The sequence below is a fragment of the Paroedura picta genome, chromosome 1, assembly GCF_049243985.1.
Source record: "Paroedura picta isolate Pp20150507F chromosome 1, Ppicta_v3.0, whole genome shotgun sequence".
In the NCBI taxonomy this organism is placed as follows: domain Eukaryota; kingdom Metazoa; phylum Chordata; class Lepidosauria; order Squamata; family Gekkonidae; genus Paroedura; species Paroedura picta.
The window spans coordinates 59385796-59404923 of record NC_135369.1 but is presented as its reverse complement, the minus strand read 5'-3'; the positions used below and the strand labels follow the sequence as shown (position 1 = coordinate 59404923).

The 19128-nt window shown below is 42.9% G+C and overlaps 1 protein-coding gene and 1 long non-coding RNA gene across 3 annotated transcripts in view; one reads left to right on the top strand and one right to left on the bottom strand.

Moving 5' to 3' along the window:
• Nucleotides 1–318: 318 nt before the first annotated feature.
• On the bottom strand, nt 319–4556 carry LOC143838481 (uncharacterized). Its single transcript, XR_013231399.1, has 2 exons — nt 3357–4556; nt 319–1706 (listed from the first exon to the last, which is right to left on the bottom strand). It is a non-coding gene; the product is annotated as an uncharacterized LOC143838481 (long non-coding RNA).
• Nucleotides 4557–4676: 120 nt separating this feature from the next.
• The window catches only part of RAB3GAP2 (RAB3 GTPase activating non-catalytic protein subunit 2), a 45558-nt gene continuing 31106 nt past the window's right edge, over nt 4677–19128 (top strand). For both annotated transcript variants that reach the window (XM_077339803.1, XM_077339794.1), the window contains exons 1-8: nt 4677–4922; nt 9675–9742; nt 10215–10344; nt 12526–12607; nt 13565–13612; nt 13721–13796; nt 18277–18378; nt 18596–18695. In XM_077339803.1, coding sequence (XP_077195918.1) covers nt 4799–4922; nt 9675–9742; nt 10215–10344; nt 12526–12607; nt 13565–13612; nt 13721–13796; nt 18277–18378; nt 18596–18695 — 730 coding nt within the window. In that variant the 5' untranslated portion in view covers nt 4677–4798. The remainder of the gene's footprint in view (nt 4923–9674; nt 9743–10214; nt 10345–12525; nt 12608–13564; nt 13613–13720; nt 13797–18276; nt 18379–18595; nt 18696–19128) is intronic.

Below are 19128 nucleotides of genomic sequence, written 5' to 3'. Positions count from 1 at the left end.
CCCGAAGGCTCGAGGCGGCTTACATAATTATTAATGCTAGTATTCATTTGACACAGCCATTGAGTTTGATGTACTGTTCTTGTTCCTTTACGTTTCACGTGAACTGTCCTGAACCTCAAGGGAGGGCGCTATATAAATGTAATAAACAAAAAATGGGGCTTCCACAGAAAAGCATCACAAATCGATGCAAAGGGCAGTTTTGTCCCACTAGAATGAACAATACTGGATTGCTGTACTGAAGTTAATTTATTTAATCCTATACTGCTACATGTTTCAATATATTTATCAAAAGTGGAAATTACATAGAAGTATGAATAGTTACTAAAGGGGTGTTTACTGTTCTGCACAAAACCAAAATTCATATACTGTAGCTTAAAAGTTCCATTTTTCAGTTTTGAAATGTTTAGAGCACTTTCAAAACTGGCTATATTTCAGTTACAATTAGTGGATTTCCCATTTTTGAAAACTGTCATGTTCGGCTGATGGTTGCTTAGCAACAGCAGGTCTCTGAATACAGCAGAAAGCTTGTAAACCTGGTCATGAAAGGTGAGGAACAGGGGAGGGGGGTGCAGCAGATGGATCAACACATCCTGGGCTTTAAAACTGCATAAGCACTATGTAAAATCATGAATATTTAGAAAGATAGGACTGCCTTTCTGTGGCATATTTTAGACCACTACTGTTTATCACAAAATGCTTCAATTTCCAAACTAGTTTAGCTTTTTACAAAGTAATCCCTGAGGGATGCTTCTGAAGCAAGTTTGGAAAACTGGCTCACCAATTACATAAAGTTATTCAAACTTGCTTGTAAAACATGGATTTTTTTACCCTAACTGGGGCCTAACCAAAGCAATAGAGAACTGTGGGAAACTTCAGTGACCTAGTTGTTCAATCTCACCCACTGAAGTTCAACTTTCTACAGAAACAATTAGCTGTATTATGGATTGCCTCATTAATACATCGCTTAATATTTCCATGCCTTGGTAACTGCTTCATGCCCAACATAATCTAAATGGGTCATTACAGAATTTATCAATGTTAACTGCAATCTTGTTACTACCAAAAGAGAAAGTATGCAACAGTCTACTTGAGTAACAGCATGACTATCAAAGATTTACATTAGTGAGCAGTCGCTGTAACATCAGGCTGCCTGGCTCAAGATATCTGGCTGCCCTGGGCATAAATTAATTTTGCATCTTGTTCTCTTTGTGCATGCATGGGGGAAGCATGCAAAACCCTCAAGGTTTTAGCAGTGGCACTCTCCTTTCTTTTCCATATTGGAAAATAGAGCAAAGAAATGAGACTTTTGCTTCATTAACTTGTATTGGATGACTTAAAGGGCAGCATTTGGAAACAGTTGTGTGTGTGTGTGTGTGTGAGAGAGAGAGAGAGAGAGAGAGAGAGCGGCAGCAGCTTCCCCCATAACTTTGTTACAAGCAACATGAATTCTTCCCTCTGAATCCCCTCCCCCAGGGGTCATTTTTTTCCTCCAAGCTTGGCTTGCTTCCAGTACTGGAACTCTGATGGAGGAAGTTCAGCACACTGCTAATGTGGACTTTTGACTGACTACCACCATGCAGGCCGTGTTGTGGGACTGACTTGTGGTTCTGCCTTCAGTATGTGTACTGTGAACATAAACTTTTTTGCCCCCTCCTTTTTCCAGCTGCAGCTCCTTTTTTATTTCCATACAAGTGAGATGAGATGTGCTGGGAGCGGAGGCATATAAATAGAACAAATAAATAAATAAAATAAATGTTAAACAATGCAAAAAATTACATTGTATAAATACATTCAGAAACAAATAGTACTTATTGTACACAGAAGTATAGTTCACAATCCTGTATACTCTATCAAAGCATATTCCTGAACCATCCTTTGTAAAAATGTCAATACAACAATAAGAATCATCAGTGGGTATATTAAATCCACTCCAACCTACTGGCTACCCTTATATTGTGCCACAGCACTCCTCTGTATCTCCAAAGACATGATGCTCTTCTTTATGAAATGTAGGAAGATAATTGAAAACAGAGAGTTGTGTATCCACAAAGACATGGCTGACGCGAACCTATTCAGACAAAAATTCCAAACTCTGGAAATAAGCTCTGCACAGTGGAAACTGTATTTATTTTAAGTTCTATTGAATTACCGTTTTAATTAAAATTACACAATATACAAATCTTGCATTGTAATTTCCAAACTCATTCTCTTAGCTCTTAATATTGAATTATTTAACCAGATAGCATCCCTGAACAGAGGTTGTCTGAATAGACCAGGGAGGAGAATGTCTGAATAGAGCCCTAGATTGAAGTCCTCCATGCTAATATAAAGCTCCTTAGGAAACCTTGGCTGGCCACCACCTCTCAGTCCAGTCTACCTGACAGAATTGTTACTAGGTTAAAATGAGGAAGAATTCATATATACTGCTGTGGATTCCTTGTAGGAAGGGAAGGATAAAAATAAAGTTTCAAAGAACATTGCCATGAACAGAGATGACTCAAGGCAACTTGGTAGGTGCTTGAGGCAAAATTTCAAATGCTGCTTCTCACAGTGGCAAAAAATAACAGTAAGCTAACTAATTTAGACTTTTCTACTCTTTAATAGTATGTGTAATCTTCCATTTGAGATGAATAAGGTACTGAACCTAGTACCAGCTCCTGAATGTTAAATTTCAAAGTAGAATATTTAAAACAGGACAAAGTGCATTCAGTCTAAGTACTTCTCCGATTCACCCACTAGTGGATGACTTAACATTAATAGAGAATAAGCTAACTAAATTAAAACCAAAGCAAATTTCAGGATGTAACAGACTTCCCAAAGTAGATTTCCCAAAGTTAAGGACTGAACTTACCCCCCAAGAGATTTTCTGCCAACTTTCAGGCAGACAGATGAAAGGCCAACAGTTTTATGGGCAATTAAAATTTTCATTTACATGAAATATCCCCCAAAGTACTTTCTTTTTAATTAAATAATCATTTCAGGGCAGGTGCTCTAAAAGCCTTTTGTAAAAATATGTCAATTATTAATCTATGATGATGATAAATGTTGACTGCATTTATGTATTTATCTGATCTGACTGATACTTCCAATAAATCCTCTAATACTGTTAAGTTTTTAGCTTACATTCAGGCCTTTATTAAGCAAAGCACTTGTAATCTGAATTTTGGAATGTGTGGATAATTGCTTTGCTCAACAAAACTCCTTTAAACTTAAATGGATATTTTAATGCTTCACCGAACCATGGACATGGGAAACCGAATTAATTTGTATGTGTGCCCATGTCAACCTTCATATCACAGGGACTACAGTTCTATGCACACTGAGTTGCAAAGACCCTAGTGGCTGCTTTTCCATACCTGTTTTATAGCTCTTGTGCCTTGCTGCTGCTCTGGTCTGCCTTAGAGATTCCTGACTTCTGGTCTGTCCCTGGCTGTGCTCCTTCCATGACCTGCAGACCACTTCTGAAGATGTGCGCATGCAGATGAAAGCTTATACCTTGAATAAAATTGTGGGCAATTTTTGTTTGGAACACTTTACTTTTAAATTGATATCTTATTGGTTTTAATAGCTTTAACTATATATATATAAACTGGCTTTCATATGCTGTTAATAATCCCATGCCTGCTTGCAGAGAAGGACAATCTACAAAATAAATAAATATCTGCCACCTGATCCTTTTAACTGAAGATGCCAAGTCTGAACCTGGAACCTTCTGCATGTCAAACAGGTGCTCCACTGCTGAATCATGGCTCCTCCCTGCCAGGCAATGAATGGTCATCAGTGGCTGCTTGTCATTGTAACTAAAGGGAACACAACATCCACATACAATAAACCTCTACATATAGTGCCAGGGGCCAACATCAGGGGAAGGCCTCAGCTGGCTGGCCAACGGGGTGCGATCTAGCAGGGCTGTTCTTATACTTCAGTCAAAGATGCCAGGAGATCGAACCCCAGCCTTTCTACAACATCGGTTATGTCTAAACTGCTACTAACAGCTAGCAGGAGCAGAAGCAAAACACCAGCAGGTTGCTGTATACAACTAAGGCACGGTTGAGCAATAGGGTGCCCAAGAACCTGGAGGGGGAAAAAACAGACCCTGCCTGAGTTGAACACACAAACCCTAACCTAATCCTGAACTCGGTCGCTGATCCACCTAGGCCAGTTCTATCTCCTACTCAGGCTGGCGGGGGCTCTCGAGGACCTCAGGGCTTTTACCTCACCACCTGCCTGGCCCTTTCACCGGGAGATGCCCGGGACTGAACCTGCGATGCTCTGCCAGAGCCACCGCCCCTCCTCCGCACAGAGCGGGCAGCTGGATGTTATTCCCCTCCATGCCGCGAGAAGCCCATTCCGAGATTAAAGGGCCAGGTCCGGACTGCTAGCGGCGCTAAGGGCGAAGGAAGCCGCGAAAGCACCTTCACGGTCCTTGCAGCTCCAGCGGTTATACCCAGGAAGAAGAGTGCCGCTGCTGCACCACGGCCTCCTTCTCCTTCCCCCACCGCAGAGAAGAATGACGAATCACCCGGCCGTCGCTTCCGACTTAACCGGGGCAAGGCCCGGCCTATGGAGCGAGCCCCGCCCCGGCGGCCCTCCGCGCTTGCGTCACGCGCCCGAGGCTGACTCACCACCACCGCGACCCGAGAGCCACGTGATCGGCGCTGTCGTTCCGCTGCTCCCTCCTCTCTCCGTCCGGGGCGAGCATGCGCATGCGCCACGGCTTCCGGGTCGGGTTGGCAGTCCGGGCGCGGGTCTCGGGTCGGGGTTGTCAAGCGCGAGACGCGGGTGTCTGCTGGGCGCCATGGTCTGCACCCTCGTGCCTTTCTGCAGCTTCCAGGACCTGGAGTCGGCGCGGGACTTCCTGTGTTCGCATCTCCGGCAGGGCGGCGCTAGTGCAACCGGGGGCGTTAGGGAAAGCAGCGGCGGTGAGTGTGCGCGTCCAGCTCCTGCGGGGGAGGGGGAGGGGGTAGATGGGAAGTTGGTGGGTGCTCCACCCCACCCCTTCTCATCCCTTTGTGACTAGCTGCTCTCTCGGCCGCTCTTAATCTTCGGCTCCCTTAAATGGGGTCGGAGGTTTTAAGGTATTGGGGTGCTTCCAAATCCATACCCCCTTACAGCATACGGCCTGCTTCTCCTGATCTGCACATGCAACACAATGAGGGATGAAGTTCTGAGCTCTTATTCCTGTCTGCAAGTAGAAGAGACTTCCTCCCCGTTCATCTTTGTACATACATTTCTCTGCAAATATAAGCAGGGTATGGTAGGTAGGGGGGTGAGCTATAGTGCCTTTCTTGCTGGAGCCTTTCTCATTGATGTGTTAGGTCCTTTTCCTTTCATATGTGGGAGGAGTCAAAAACACTATGTGCCATCTGCAGTATGAACACTCATGAAGCTGTCTTATCCTGAATCAGACTGTTGGTCTATTACAGTCGGTATTGTCTACTCAGAATAACCAGAGGTCTCCAAGGTCTCAGCAACCACCAGCAGTTTCTTTAATGTGAGATTCTGGAGTTTGAACTTGAGATCATCAGCATGCCAAGCAGATGCTGTCCCACTGAGCCATGGCCCTTTCCCCAGCCTGGTGATGCAGTCAGTGTTACTGTCTCTGGGTTTGGCCTTATTCTTTATGTGTATAGCAAACCTTACTTATGTTGCATTGAGGAGGGCAGTAATATGGGCAGTTAATGTAAAAGGACTGTAGGGTACTATACTCTGGTGCACGATCAATGTGTTTTAGTACTCAGTGGGCTGAATATCTGTTGCTGGTGCTGCTGGCTGGAGATACTTTTGGGCATAATTCTGTGACTACATAAAGCATTTGTCAAATTCTGGTGATGGCTTGGAGATTCTTGTTTGATCCCACTGATGGGTTTTCCTAGGAATTAAGATATAACTTCTTGAGTAAGGTTGTTTCACTGGTCATTCTGAAGGTCAAAATTTGAACTAGTCCTCAGCTGTATTTTTCGTGCATTGTTCTCAACATCTATAAGGTCAGCAGGTTCCTAATGTACAATTGATCTCTTATATTTTAATGCAGCTTTTAGTGCTTGTCCCTTGCAGACGAGAAGATGAACTTGTGTCTGATCTTCAGAGTTGAGGACCTGGTGTGGTTGGCGTGCTTTTCAGCATGCACACACAAAGTCACTATGCATAGAAAATTAGCATGTCTTGGAGAAGTTCTGGTTTAGCCTTTTCTCTGACATTGTTTTCTATTTAGGCACTTTAAAAGATACAGTACTGTGTATCTGAAACTCAAGCTTAAAGCTCTATGCACCAGAATTGGGTTACTATTTCATGCACTATTTGTGAGAAGCAGTGGCCTGGGAAATTTGTTTTTTCTCATTTTTAGGCATGGGGTCTACACATCTCTAGGCCCAAGTGTGATGTAGATGGCTTGCATGCTTCCATAAGTTCATTGATACAGTGGGGTGCAGTTTTATTCCTGTTTTAATGTACAGGCAATTCCTTGCGTTTAACCAGATCAATCTTAATTGAGACATGTTTTATCTCCTTGGGGTCCTTTTTTCCTCCTGTGACTCATATTAACATACCTAGATGAAGCTTCAGTCCTGGATCCATTCCAGTCTGGCTTCCAGCCTGACCATGGGGTGGAAGTGGCACTGGTCACCCTGATGTATGACCTCCAGAGGCAGCTGGATCTAGGCGGGTCAGCACTGTTTGCGTTACTGGATCTCATGGCAGTGTTCAGCTTAGTTAATCATGAGATTTTAGCTCACTACCTTGCCAATGCTGGAATATGAGGGACAGCCCTTCAATGGCTGATCTCCTTTTTCCAGGGTCCTAGACAGAGGGTAGATATCGGGGAGATATAATCGTGCAGAGTCCCCCTTCACAAGGTGTGACTCTCTCCCCAACCTTATTCAGCATCTTTATGCATCCTCTTGCCCAGCTGGCCAGCGGTTCAGGTTTGGGTGTCATCAATATGCAGATGACACTTCTCAAAAGTAAGAGAACAAATTAGCAAAGGGTGTTGTAATTCAGAAAATTCTGCTGCAGATGCAATTCAGTCCTTGTTCTTGCAAGAACTATTTTAGTCTCCTTTTTGATTAATTAAGCAGGCTTTTCACCAAAGGCAAGATTTTTTGGGCATCTCCTTGAATGGGTCTAGGTTTGGAGGTGTGGTGCTAAAGGCAGTGGAAGAGCCACATAAAACCAGCTTCATTTAACAAGATGTACCAGTATAAAAACTTATCAAACAAGTGAGAATTTAAGGCAAATAAATAGCAAACAAGAGCTGGCGTGTGTATTGGGAAGAAATGGAGAAAGTTGAAATGCTGGTGAACTTCCTTCACTTTTCTTGTAATATGTAAACTGGGACTTGCACAGAGATCCATAAACTCAAAATGATTTCTTAAGAGCACTGTGGATGAATTACAACAGAATTATGTATGTGGGAGGGAAGTGTATGTTAACTCATGTGTTTTCTGTTCTCACTTCCGGAGATATGGAAGATCTGTTCTTCAGCTTGAGCAAGAAAATGAAGTATCATAGAATCATAGAGTTGGAAGGGGCCATACAGGCCATCTAGTCCAACCCCCTGCTCAACGCAGGATCAGCCCTAACCATCCTAAAGCAAAGTAAAATAACTTCAGTCACAGCTAAATTGTGAACATAAACTAGACCCATACAAAAAATGCATTGATTAAAATCCTTGCATGGACTTTGAACATGCAAGGTTTGTAAGAACAAAATAGTGGAAGGTCATAGGAGGTTGAAAAATGAGTAATATTGCAAAAGATAGAAACCTCAAGGAACTCATAGTCAGCTTGGCTTTATAAACCTAGCTTTTTCATCTCAAAATTTACATTTGATAATTGGGCAAGTATGGAATTAATCTAGTTGAATCTTGTAGTCATTTCTAGAAAATAGTTTTAAAATGTTTTCATCTCCAAGGAATATTGCATTCAAAGCATGAAAGTTCTTAAAATGAGAATTCTGTGCCATTAAGTCACAGCTGATTCATGGAAGTCCCAGGACCTTAGGGTTTTCAAGGCAAAAGCTGAGCACAGGTGGTTTGCCTTTGTCTTCCTCAGGACAGCAAGTTCAGTCTTTCTTGGTTGTCACCCATCAAGTATGAATGGCCAATTATGTTTAACTTTCAAACTGTGATGAGATTGGGTTAGGCAGGACTATCAGGCTACTTCTATTGAATCCATTGAACCATGTGCCTTTCTCAGATTGCTGCCTTCTTAGCTGAAGATGATGGGGGAAGCTGAAGCAGGGCCTCCAAAGATGACTGGAGCATACATGTAGGGAGAAGGCATTCTTTAAGGCATGATGGTCCCAGGCCATTCATACCAGCTCCTTAAACTGAGTCCTGAAGAAGAAGCAGAGCTGGCTTTTTATACCCTGCTTTTCATTAACCAAAGGAATCCCAAAGGGACTTAGAGACATCTTTCCCTTCCTCTCCACAACAGACACCCTGTGAGTTAGGTGGGGCCAAGAGAGCTCTAAGAGAACTGCTCAGTGAGAACAGCTCTAAAAAAACTGTAACTAGTCCAAAGTCATGCAGCTGGTTATTTGTGGAAAAGAAGAGAAGAAGAAAAGTTGGTTCTTATATGCCGCTTTTCTCTACCTGAAGGAGTCTCAAAGCAGCTTACAGTCACCTTCCCTTTCCTCTCCCCACAACAGATACCCTGTGGGGTGGGTGAGGCTGAGAGAGCCCTGATATCACTGCTCGGTCAGAACAGTTTTATCAGTGCCGTGGCGAGCCCAAGGTCACCCAGCTGGCTGCATGTGGGGGAATGCAGAATCGAACCTGGCATGCCAGATTAGAAATCCGCCCTCCTAACCACTACACCAAACTGGCCCTCAGTTGGTAAAGAGAAAAATGAGAAATCAAATAGAGTTCTCCAGATTAGAGTTTGTCTCTCTTAACCATTACACCATGCTGGAAGCAAATTGGAAGCAAATATAGATGTAATAAGACTGAAGTAATATTGTCCCTCTGACCCACTCCAGCCACCATTCTGGCTGCAGCATCCTGTACCAAGTGTAGTTTCTGGGGCTACAGCCCAATGTAGAATGCATTGCAGCCATCTGATCTAGAATAGGGGTAGTACAGTCCCATCTGGAGCAAGTGATAGCACATGGGTCAGACCCTCTGCCACCATCGTTGGATGGATGGCCAGTCAGGTATGCAATGAGTCCCAACTCCTCCCACCATCCCAGTCTGCTTTTATTTATGTTACAGATTACAGATGTATGAAGTGTTTGCTGTGGTCTAACCTTTCCTTCTTGATCAGGTTGTTTGTTTATATGGCATGTGTAGCCAGGAGACCCAAGGACTGTCTGGCAGCCAAGCAAGGGACATGCCCTTGCATGGGTTTGCTATTGCCTTCCTCCCCTAGTGTTCCTTGGAGGAACTACCACCCAAATCCTTGGCTCCTGATGAGGTAATGAGTCACAGCTTGCTGCTATACCTTCCCCTTGGGATACTCTTCAAAGGGTAGTTTAATGTGCTTTCAGACTTTTTAGCTGGAAGTTGATATTTAGCTAAAGGTTTCTTGTCTGTTGTTGTTTAATCTCTATGTGATTTAACATTAATTGCTTATCACAGTTTCATAGGCACTGAAATGCAGCTTCTCACATGAGCCTATACATTATGATTTGATATACTAAGCTAGAATACGTTATAATTTAAACTTTCATATTAGGTAAGGCTGCAAACTGGGAAGATGACGATTGGGGAGCGTGGGGTGAAGGAGGAGAAGTGCAAGAACCTGTAAGTCTGTCTTTTTTGCTTTCATGATTAATTGCGCACTCTTCAGTGCTTTTCAAAATAATTGGAATAATTCCTGTAGAAACATTGCAGTCCTGTAGAAACATATGTAATATAGCAGCTTGTTACATGCAACTTTCCTGTTGTTGGGTATAGTTTATTTGATAGTTGTTGTATGGAGGTAGTCATAATACCATGGCTCCAAAGCTTGCTTTCTTTCTTTCTTTCTTTCTTTCTTTCTTTCTTTCTTTCTTTCTTTCTTTCTTTCTTTCTTTCTTTCTTTCTTTCTTTCTTTCTTTCTTTCTTTCTTTCTTTCTTTCTTTCTTTCTTTCTTTCTTTCTTTCTTTCTTTCTTTCTTTCTTTCTTTCTTTCTTTCTTTCTTTCTTTCTTTCTTTCTTTCTTTCTTTCTTTCTTTCTTTCTTTCTACAATATAAATATACTTCTGAAACCTGGCTTTAAAAATTGCTTTGTGCAGGAGGAAGAGGAAGAAGAATCTGCTTCCAAGACACAGGCAAATTCCTGGCTTCAGGACTGTGTTGTATCCTTGTCGCCAACAAATGATCTCATGGTAATAGCTCGGGAGCAGAAAGCTGTGTTTTTTGTGCGTAAGTATGCTGTATGTGTTTTCTATTCATGCTGTTGTGATGGTGATAATTGCAGTTTTTGGATTGGATTGCCTTGCCTTGGAACATGAGCACTGTGGAGCATTTATGCAGGTGACTTTCTCAGCTCCCTTCTCCCCCTGCAGCCCCAAATGTTCCCCTCATCCTTTTTATGGGTGTCTACTGTTCTCCAAGAGCAGGATTTCAAAGAAAGGGGACATTTTGGGTTGCTGTGGAAGTAGAGAAAGTTATGCGGCAAGGGCAGAAATCCCTTTGTGGAAATGCTCTGCTGGATTCAAGCCTGTATCTTGAATTATCTATAGCAGTGGTCCCCAACCCGCGGGCCACGGCCTGGCACCGGGCCGCGGCTCCTTCTTCCCCCCCCCCGAAGCGAGAAGTTCGCCAGGCCACGAGCAAATCGGCCGCCAAAGCGGCCGATTAGCTCGCGGCGTGGCAAGGTTCTCACTTTGGGAGGGGAGGGAAGAGAATCTTGCTGAGCCACGAGCAAATCGGCCGCTTTAGCGGCCAATTTGCTCACGGCCCGGAGGGGCAGGGAGGAGAAGCCGCGGCCGCTGGCATGGTGGCGGCGCAAACGCGCATGCGTGGACTGCCACGCACGCGTGTTTGTGCCCCTGCCGGGCACAAATGCGCGTGCGCGGCAGTCCGCGCAGGCGCGTTTGTGCTGGGGCCGCCGCGCATGAGCGGGCCCCCGGGTCACCCTCTCCGCCCACTACTCCGCAGCGGTCCGCGGCAAGCGGAAGCTTGCGGACCGCTGATCTATAGCATATAGATAATTCGTCTTTCTATTCTGTCCTCCATTTCTTCTAGGAATTATTTCTAGTGTTGATAAACACTGTTCTTTTTAAAATTCAGAATCAGTGAAGGAAAATATTGCATTACCTTTAGCAGCTACTGTTGGTTAAAACTGATCTATCACCTCCATGTTTTATGTAGCAAACATAATTGTGGCATTTCCCAAAGCAAATATAAGTGTGGGTGACATACATGGCTTGGAATTTGACAGGTCAGTTTTCCCAGATGAATTGTTTAGCGACTTGTATGTTTCTTGAAAAAAAGTATGATGTAATATTGATGTACATACAGAAATTGCCTGCTTTTAAATTGAAGAGTTTTCATGTGGGATGTAAGTGGAGACCAATGACCTTTTGGAGAATATTGTTATTGTTATGAAGATTGCGCTCCATATACACCGCACAGTTGTTAATGAAGATGTGCAGGGATGCCACGCATGCATGCTTAATAAATTTAAGCTGCTCGCCAGAAGGTCAAGACGGACAGCTTTGCTTCTTTTATTTAGATTAGAATGTTTCATAAATAGATGGTTGCTTTCAATATCAAAAATTGAAACCAGTTCATCAAAAACTACTGTGAAAATACTAAGAACACATGCGAGAATGTTGTGGTCCAGCATGTAAACCAACTGCCATTTCCAGTCTGGGAAGGCCGATAAGGGTTTATAACTTAGTCAGCCCCTCCCTTGGGAGGTTATTCTGAAGTGGCTGCTGAAAATTGTACCTTGCAGACAATGGATTGGATCCAGCGCAAAACTTCAGCTTGCCCTAGAGCTTTTGTTCAGGGCGAAATGCAAGAAAAATATTACATTAAGTTGGACTTACTGTATCCTCACATGCACTTTGTTTGTGTAAGCTATTATGCAACACGTTTCTGGGCACTACAATCTATACGGAAGGCAATAGGTGTTGCAAAAAATCTTCAGCAAGCGTGACTAACCAACATTCCTTGAGGTACTGAAGGAGGAAGCACGAAAGTCTTTTCTGTACCCATAAGTGTCTTTCTGAAGTGCTATGATAAGATAAAATCTATTTATACCCATCTATCCATATTTTTGGAAATTTGGCAAAGTTCTTTATCCCACCACTATTCTAGGAATATTATTTCTGAATTTTCTTCCAGCAGAATGTACAGGCTTAATGGCAACCTTTTTTTTTTTAATTGTGGCCTGCTGTCCCCCCTGAAATTATGCCCCCAAGATTCAGTATCAGTTACAGAGGAAAATAGACATTACTAAAAACCACACTTCCCCTTCTAGATTAGGATCCAAGACTTGGTTACATTGGCAGGGTAATTTCTTGAGTTTTATGTTGAAAATTGAAATATGAAAAAACGTCCATAAGCACTTCTATGTTCTTTTGCTTCTTTCAGCAAAATGGAGGCACAGTGAAAAAGGGAAAGAAGAAATGCAGTATGCTGTTGGCTGGAGCGGCACTTTAAATGTCGAAGAAGGGTAGGGAACTGGAAATGTTGTGAATGACAGTATCCTCCCCCTTTTTAAAACATTGCTGGTGAAACTATTGGCTGGGATATGATCCAAAGGGTTTTGTGTGCACAGGCTGTGTATTCTTTCCAGTTAAGAAACTGGCTCTTTCCTTAAGCGTTTCATGTTCACGGGTGAGAATGGCTGTTCATGTGCAGACAGACATAGCATTAGAGCTGTTAGGTGGGGATCATGACTCTTAAAATAAATATTATTCCACCCAATACGTATAATTCTACTAATACATTGCAATATATCAACAACACAGCAGTTATACTGTAGAGAAAAGAAAATGTGATTTTTGTGGCTGTTTTCTGTAAGCCAAGGCATTGATGTCCAAGTCAAGGTTTGTGACAGACGCCCTCAAATTTTCATGCAAATGTTCGTCTGTAAGCCTTGACCTACACTTCGATTTCACAATTTTCATTGTGGAAAAGGTTTGCAAATCAATTAGTTCCATCTGTAAAAAGTTAAAGGGACAGGATGAACAGTGGTAGATGGTGCCTCTTGAGGCAGGAAGAACAGGATGGGTCTGAGGGTGACAGCAGCAGACAAGCAGGTTGGAGGGCTGCACAGAAAGAGGTTGGGGGCCTCATGCAGCTCGCGGGCCTCCAGTTGAGAACCCCTGCTGTATGCTAAAAAGGGAAAACCTTGAGCCTAAAATACTGAGAGAAAGATGCCTATGTGGACAGGAAGTGCATAACATTTCCATAAGAAAACAAGGGACGATAATAATATGCAACAAGAACAGTTCTTATCCTAAGTATAAACCAGACTGACACTCTGGATTTAAAGGAAGGGCACATCCATTAAAACTGAATTAGCAATCAGAGGCTCTATTTCACCATTGTATTAAGATTTCCTTTCTGGTTCTCTGTACAGCAAAGTCTGTCATAATATTCTTACTATTCTTTTTTCTTCCTCTAGCGAATGTGTAAGCAGTGCATTGTGCATCCCACTGGCAAGTCAAAAGAGGTAAGAATAGATTATTTAAACCTACAAGGAGCCTGAATGAAAAATAACTGAGTCTGTGATACAACTGAGAATAAGAATAACTCCTTTTATTTTCTTTGTACGAGACAGGAGTTCCACAGGCCGACCTGACTGGACCTGTATTGTCGTAGGCTTCACCTCTGGATATGTTCGCTTCTACACAGAGGTTAGTTAGTTTCACTGTAGCTTGGCTTCCTGCAGAGGACTGTTTCATTCACCACATGTTTCCTATACGGAGGTAATTGGTAGTACTTTGAAACACAGAGCATCCATTTGATATGGGTTTTCCAACAAGGCAGAGGTATTTGTAGGAGAGGCTAGCAACATATGGCAAAACAGTATGAAGAAAATCTACACATTTGGAAGAGAGATTTCATGAATGGCTTCAAGATTATTTGAAGATACAAGGAGTTTTTGCTGATATTGATCAGATATTTAATGTGAATTAATTATTTACATTCAAGAATAAGCTGCCTTGAGATATATTGGTTCACTTACTCATAAGAAAACAGGAGATGCAATACTAAAGTAGTAAAGAGAATCTCCATTTAAAGTAGCAGAGAAAGAAGTTAATATCTTTTAGGATCTGCCAACAAGGAAAATGAAAGATTTTGACTTTCTGAGGCAGATTCTACAAGAGAAAGAAATATCACTGGAAAATACCATTCACAAGAGGGGTGTACTGGCCAAAAGGAAGGAAAGTAATCGAAACAGAAGAAAACGTCAAGCTGTTGGCAAAAGAAATGCAGACGATTAACACAGAGGAACCTTCCAATTCTATGATTCTAACTGAAGGAAAATCTTCAAGTAACCCAAAGTTAATGGAAAATCAATAGAAACAATTTCAATTGAAAAAGGAACATGCCATGAATGTTTCTTGTCATCCCTACTTTTTATCCTAGCAATAGAGATTTTAGCTACCAAATTCAGACAAGTCACGAGGATCAAAGGAATAAAAGTGGGTGATGTAGAATTTAAAATGGAAAGCTTTGCAGACAATGTGGTTCTAAGTTTTGGATCCCCCCAAAATTGTTACAGTATGTAGATTTATGATCTATTTCAGGGTATAATAGCAATAGGAAGAAGACAAAAATGATAACAAAATTCTTAACACAACAATAAGAACAAAACTATAATATTTTTAGGTGATTGTGAGAATTAACCTGTTTGAAAAACATATCAATTATAGAATCATAGAATCATAGAGTTGGAAGGGGCCATACAGGCCATCTAGTCCAACCCCCTGCTCAACGCAGGATCAGCCCAAAGCATCCTAAAGCATCCAAAAAAAGTGTGTATCCAGCCTTTGCTTGAAGACTGCCAGTGAGGGGGAGCTCACCACCTCCTTAGGCAGCCTATTCCACTGCTGAATTACTCTGACTGAAAATTTTTTTCCTGATATCTAGCCTATATCATTGTACTTGTGGTTTAAGCCCATTACTGCGTGTCCTTTCCTCTGCAGCCAACAGAAACAGCATCCAGAAACAGCATCCTGCCCTCCTCCAAGTGACAACCTTTCAAATACTTAAAGAGGGCTATCATGTCCCCTCTCAACCTCCTTTTCTCCAGGCTGAACATTCCCAAGTCCCTCAACCTATCTTCATAGGGCTTGGTCTCCTGGCCCCAGATCATCTTCGTCGCTCTCCTCTGTACCCTTTCAATTTTATCTACGTCCTTCTTTAAGTGAGGCCTCCAGAACTGCTGCATCACACTGCCTGCTCATGTTTAGTTTACAATCCACAAGTACTCCAAGGTCTCGTTCACACACAGTGTTACCTAGAAGCGTATCCCCCATCCAGTAGGCATGCTTTTCATTTTTCTGACCCAGATGCAGAACTTTACACTTACCTTTATTAAATTGCATCATGTTCTCATTAGCCCATTTTTCCATTGTGTTCAGATCTCGTTGAACTCTGTCTCTATCTTCTGAAGTATTTGCCAGTCCTCCCAGTTTGGTGTCATCTGCAAACTTGATGAGTAGTCCCTCCACCCCCTCATCTAGATCATTAATAAATACATTAAAAAGTACCGGGCTAAGCACCGAGCCCTGAGGTACCCCACTACTCACCAACCTCCAGTCTGATGAAACACCATTGACAACAACTCTTTGAGTGCGGTTCTCTAACCAATGCCCTATCCACCTGACTATCTGAAAATCCAGATTGCAGTCCTTCAACTTATCCATCAGAACATCATGGGGAACCTTGTCAAAAGCTTTACTAAAATCCAAGTAAATGACATCAACTGAATTTCCCCGATCCAGCAAATCTGTTATTTGGTCAAAAAAGGAAACCAGGTTGGTCTGGCAAGACCTGTTGGAGACAAATCCATGCTGACTTCCTTGGATCACCAAATTGTCCTCCAGATGTTTGCAGATCACTCCCTTTAATATCTGCTCCATTATCTTCCCCACAACAGAGGTCAGACTTACTGGTCTGTAGTTTCCCGGGTCTGTAGTTTCCCGGGTCATCCTTTCCTCCCTTTTTTGAAGATCGGAATAACGTTTGCTCTCTTCCAGTCCTCCGGGACATCTCCAGTCCTTAAAGAGGTCCCGAAGATGATGGACAAGGGCTGTGCAAGTTTTCTGGAAAGTTCTTTGAGCACTCTCAGATGCATTTCATCTGGCCCAGGGGATTTGAACTCATCCAGTGCAGCTAAATGCCTCTCGACAACCTCTCCATCCATGTTAACCTGCCACCCAGACACTATCCTTTGGCTATGGCCATCTCTAGATCTGCCTAAACCCGTTGACCTGTGGGAAAAAAACAGATGTAAAATAGGCACTAAGCCTTTCTGCTTTCTCTGCATCTTCTGTTAGAGTTTGTCCATCCCCACCCAACAGTGGGCCTATTGCCTCCTTTACTTTACGTTTGCTCCTCACATAACTGAAAAATCTTTTCTTGTTACAATGGGTTTCCCTGGCCAATCTTAGCTCACTCTCAGCTTTGGCCTTTCTGATGATTGATCTACAGTGCCTAGTAACCTGTAGGTACTCTTCTTTAGAGCTCTGTCCTTCCCTCCATTTCCTGAACATTTTCCTTTTCCTTCTTTGTTCCTCTTGAAGTTCTCTGTTCATTCAAATAGGCTTCTTAGAGCTCCTGCAGTGTTTTCGTATTTCTGGAATAGTCATTGATTGAGCATGCAATAGCTCTTTTTTGAGTAGCGCCCACCCTTCACATGCTCCCTTCCCTTCCAGCATTCTCGTCCATGGTATGACACTCATCATGTCTCTGAGTTTATTAAAGTTTGCCCTACGAAAATCCAACATCTGCGTCTGGCTACAAGCTTCCTTGGCTCCCCATCTCAAAAGGAATTCTATGAGGACATGGTCATTTCCCCCTAGGGTCCCCACCTCCTTCACCTTATCCACCAACTCTTGCCTGTTGGTCAGTATTAAGTCCAGTATGGCTGAACCTCTTGTGGGTTCATCTACCATTTGATAAATGAAATTGTCAGCCAGGCAGGTCAGAAAGTTACATGAGTGAGGACGCTTCGCAGAGTTTGTTTCCCAGCACACATTTGGGAAATTAAAATCTGAGGGGAGGTTATACAAGCAGGATACAAATTTAGAATGAGAAACAGTTTAAAAATGGTGTATAAAAATGTATATATGGTATATAAATACGCAGAAGCAGATTGAGAACAAGTTTTCTATATAAATGTATTTTGAGCAGAAACATAATAGACTTTAATATATTAACAGTTACAGCTATGTAGAAATGTTACTAAATGTGTAGTAATGATGAAACTAATACTACCCCAAGAGATAATTAATTCATAGATAAAGGTAAAGGTATCCCCTGTGCAAGCACCGGGTCATGTCTGACCGTTGGGGTGACGCCCTCTAGCGTTTTCATGGCAGACTCAATACGGGGTGGTTTGCCAGTGCCTTCCCCAGTCATTACCATTTACCCCCCGGCAAGCTGGGTACTCATTTTACTGACCTCGGAAGGATGGAAGGCTGAGTCAACCTTGAGCCAGCTGCTGGGATTGAACTCCCAGCCTCATGGGCAAAGCTTTCAGACTGCATGTCTGCTGCCTTACCACCCTGCGCCACAAGAGGCTCCTAATTCATAGAATGTCTTAAAAATTATAATGAAAGGGTTGTTTTATACACTCTGTAATATATAATTATCCTTGATATTTATAATTATGTTACATAACTCCTCTTTTCCTTTTAGTATCCCCTCTGCACTATTACTTTGTTTCCTGAAATATTTGAGATATATATATATCCAAAAAGAAGAAAATCACAGCAATTCCTACATTATTAGGACAACGTAACATGAAATGGCTCTGAGGTTGTGGCTTGTCATGTACTTCCTAGATCAGTGTTCCTTAACCCCTGGGCTGCAGACCGGTAGCAGGCTGTGGAGCCCTCGGTACCGGCCGTTGGCGGGGGGGAGGGAGGCACGGGTGCCACCGATTGTTCCCGGCGCAGGAAGTGACACGCTGCAGGGGGGAGGTGCAGGCGCCGGTGCCTCCCTCCCCCCCAGTCCCTGGGCCTCCTTCTCTCTCCCCCCCCAGTCCCCAGCCCAAAAAAGGTTGGGGACCACTGTCCTAGAGGCTATGTTGTAATGGCTCCTGTCCTTTACTCCCCTGAACCCCGGTAATATAGGCATTCCTTATTCATGTTTGTCTCTTAGAATGGGGTGCTGCTTCTGGCACAGCTTTTGAATGAAGATCCTGTCCTGCAGCTGAAATGCAGAACTTATGAGATTCCACGGCATCCTGGAGTTACAGAACAGGTACTAGGACTGATATTTTTTGTGCAGTGAAATTATCACAAGAGACAAGCTGCCATTGTACCAAAGTGAGGCCACTTTCTCAGAGTAAGTCCCATTGCACAGTAAATGGTATCCAGTGCTGTTTTTTTCTTTGGCTATAGGGGCTGGTTTCAAGGGTAACACTGAAGCATGTTACTGCAGAAGTGGTTGACATTCTTCTTAATTTTTTTAAATACAGAATGAGGAAATGAGTATCTTGTATCCTTCTGCAATTGTGACTATTGATGGTTTCAGCCTATTTCAGTCCCTTCGTGCTTGTCGAAATCAGGTAGCAAGAGGTAAGTCTAGGACAAAAGTCAGCTTTTCATTGGGCTTTTCATGGCGAAAGGAGTTAAACCGTGTTGCTCCCTGTCAGCACCTAAAGGGAAGTTAATAAATTGTTGAGTGGCAGAAGGAAATGCTGTTCTTTGTGTAAACCTGATAATGATCAGACAACTGCACACTGGTTCCTACAGAACAGCCTCATTGGGGGGGGGTCCCCCAACTTTCATCACTGCGTTTAGTGTAGTGGTTAGGAGTGCGGACTTCTAATCTGACATGCCGGGTTTGATTCCCTGCTCCTCCTCCACATGCAGCCAGCTGGGTGACCTTGGGCTTGCCACAGCACTGATAAAGCTGTTCTGACCGAGCAGCCTTAGCTTTGAGTAAAGTAATGAACTATTGAACAACTGTGTACAAACTCAGTGGCTAAGACAGTTTGACATATTTTAC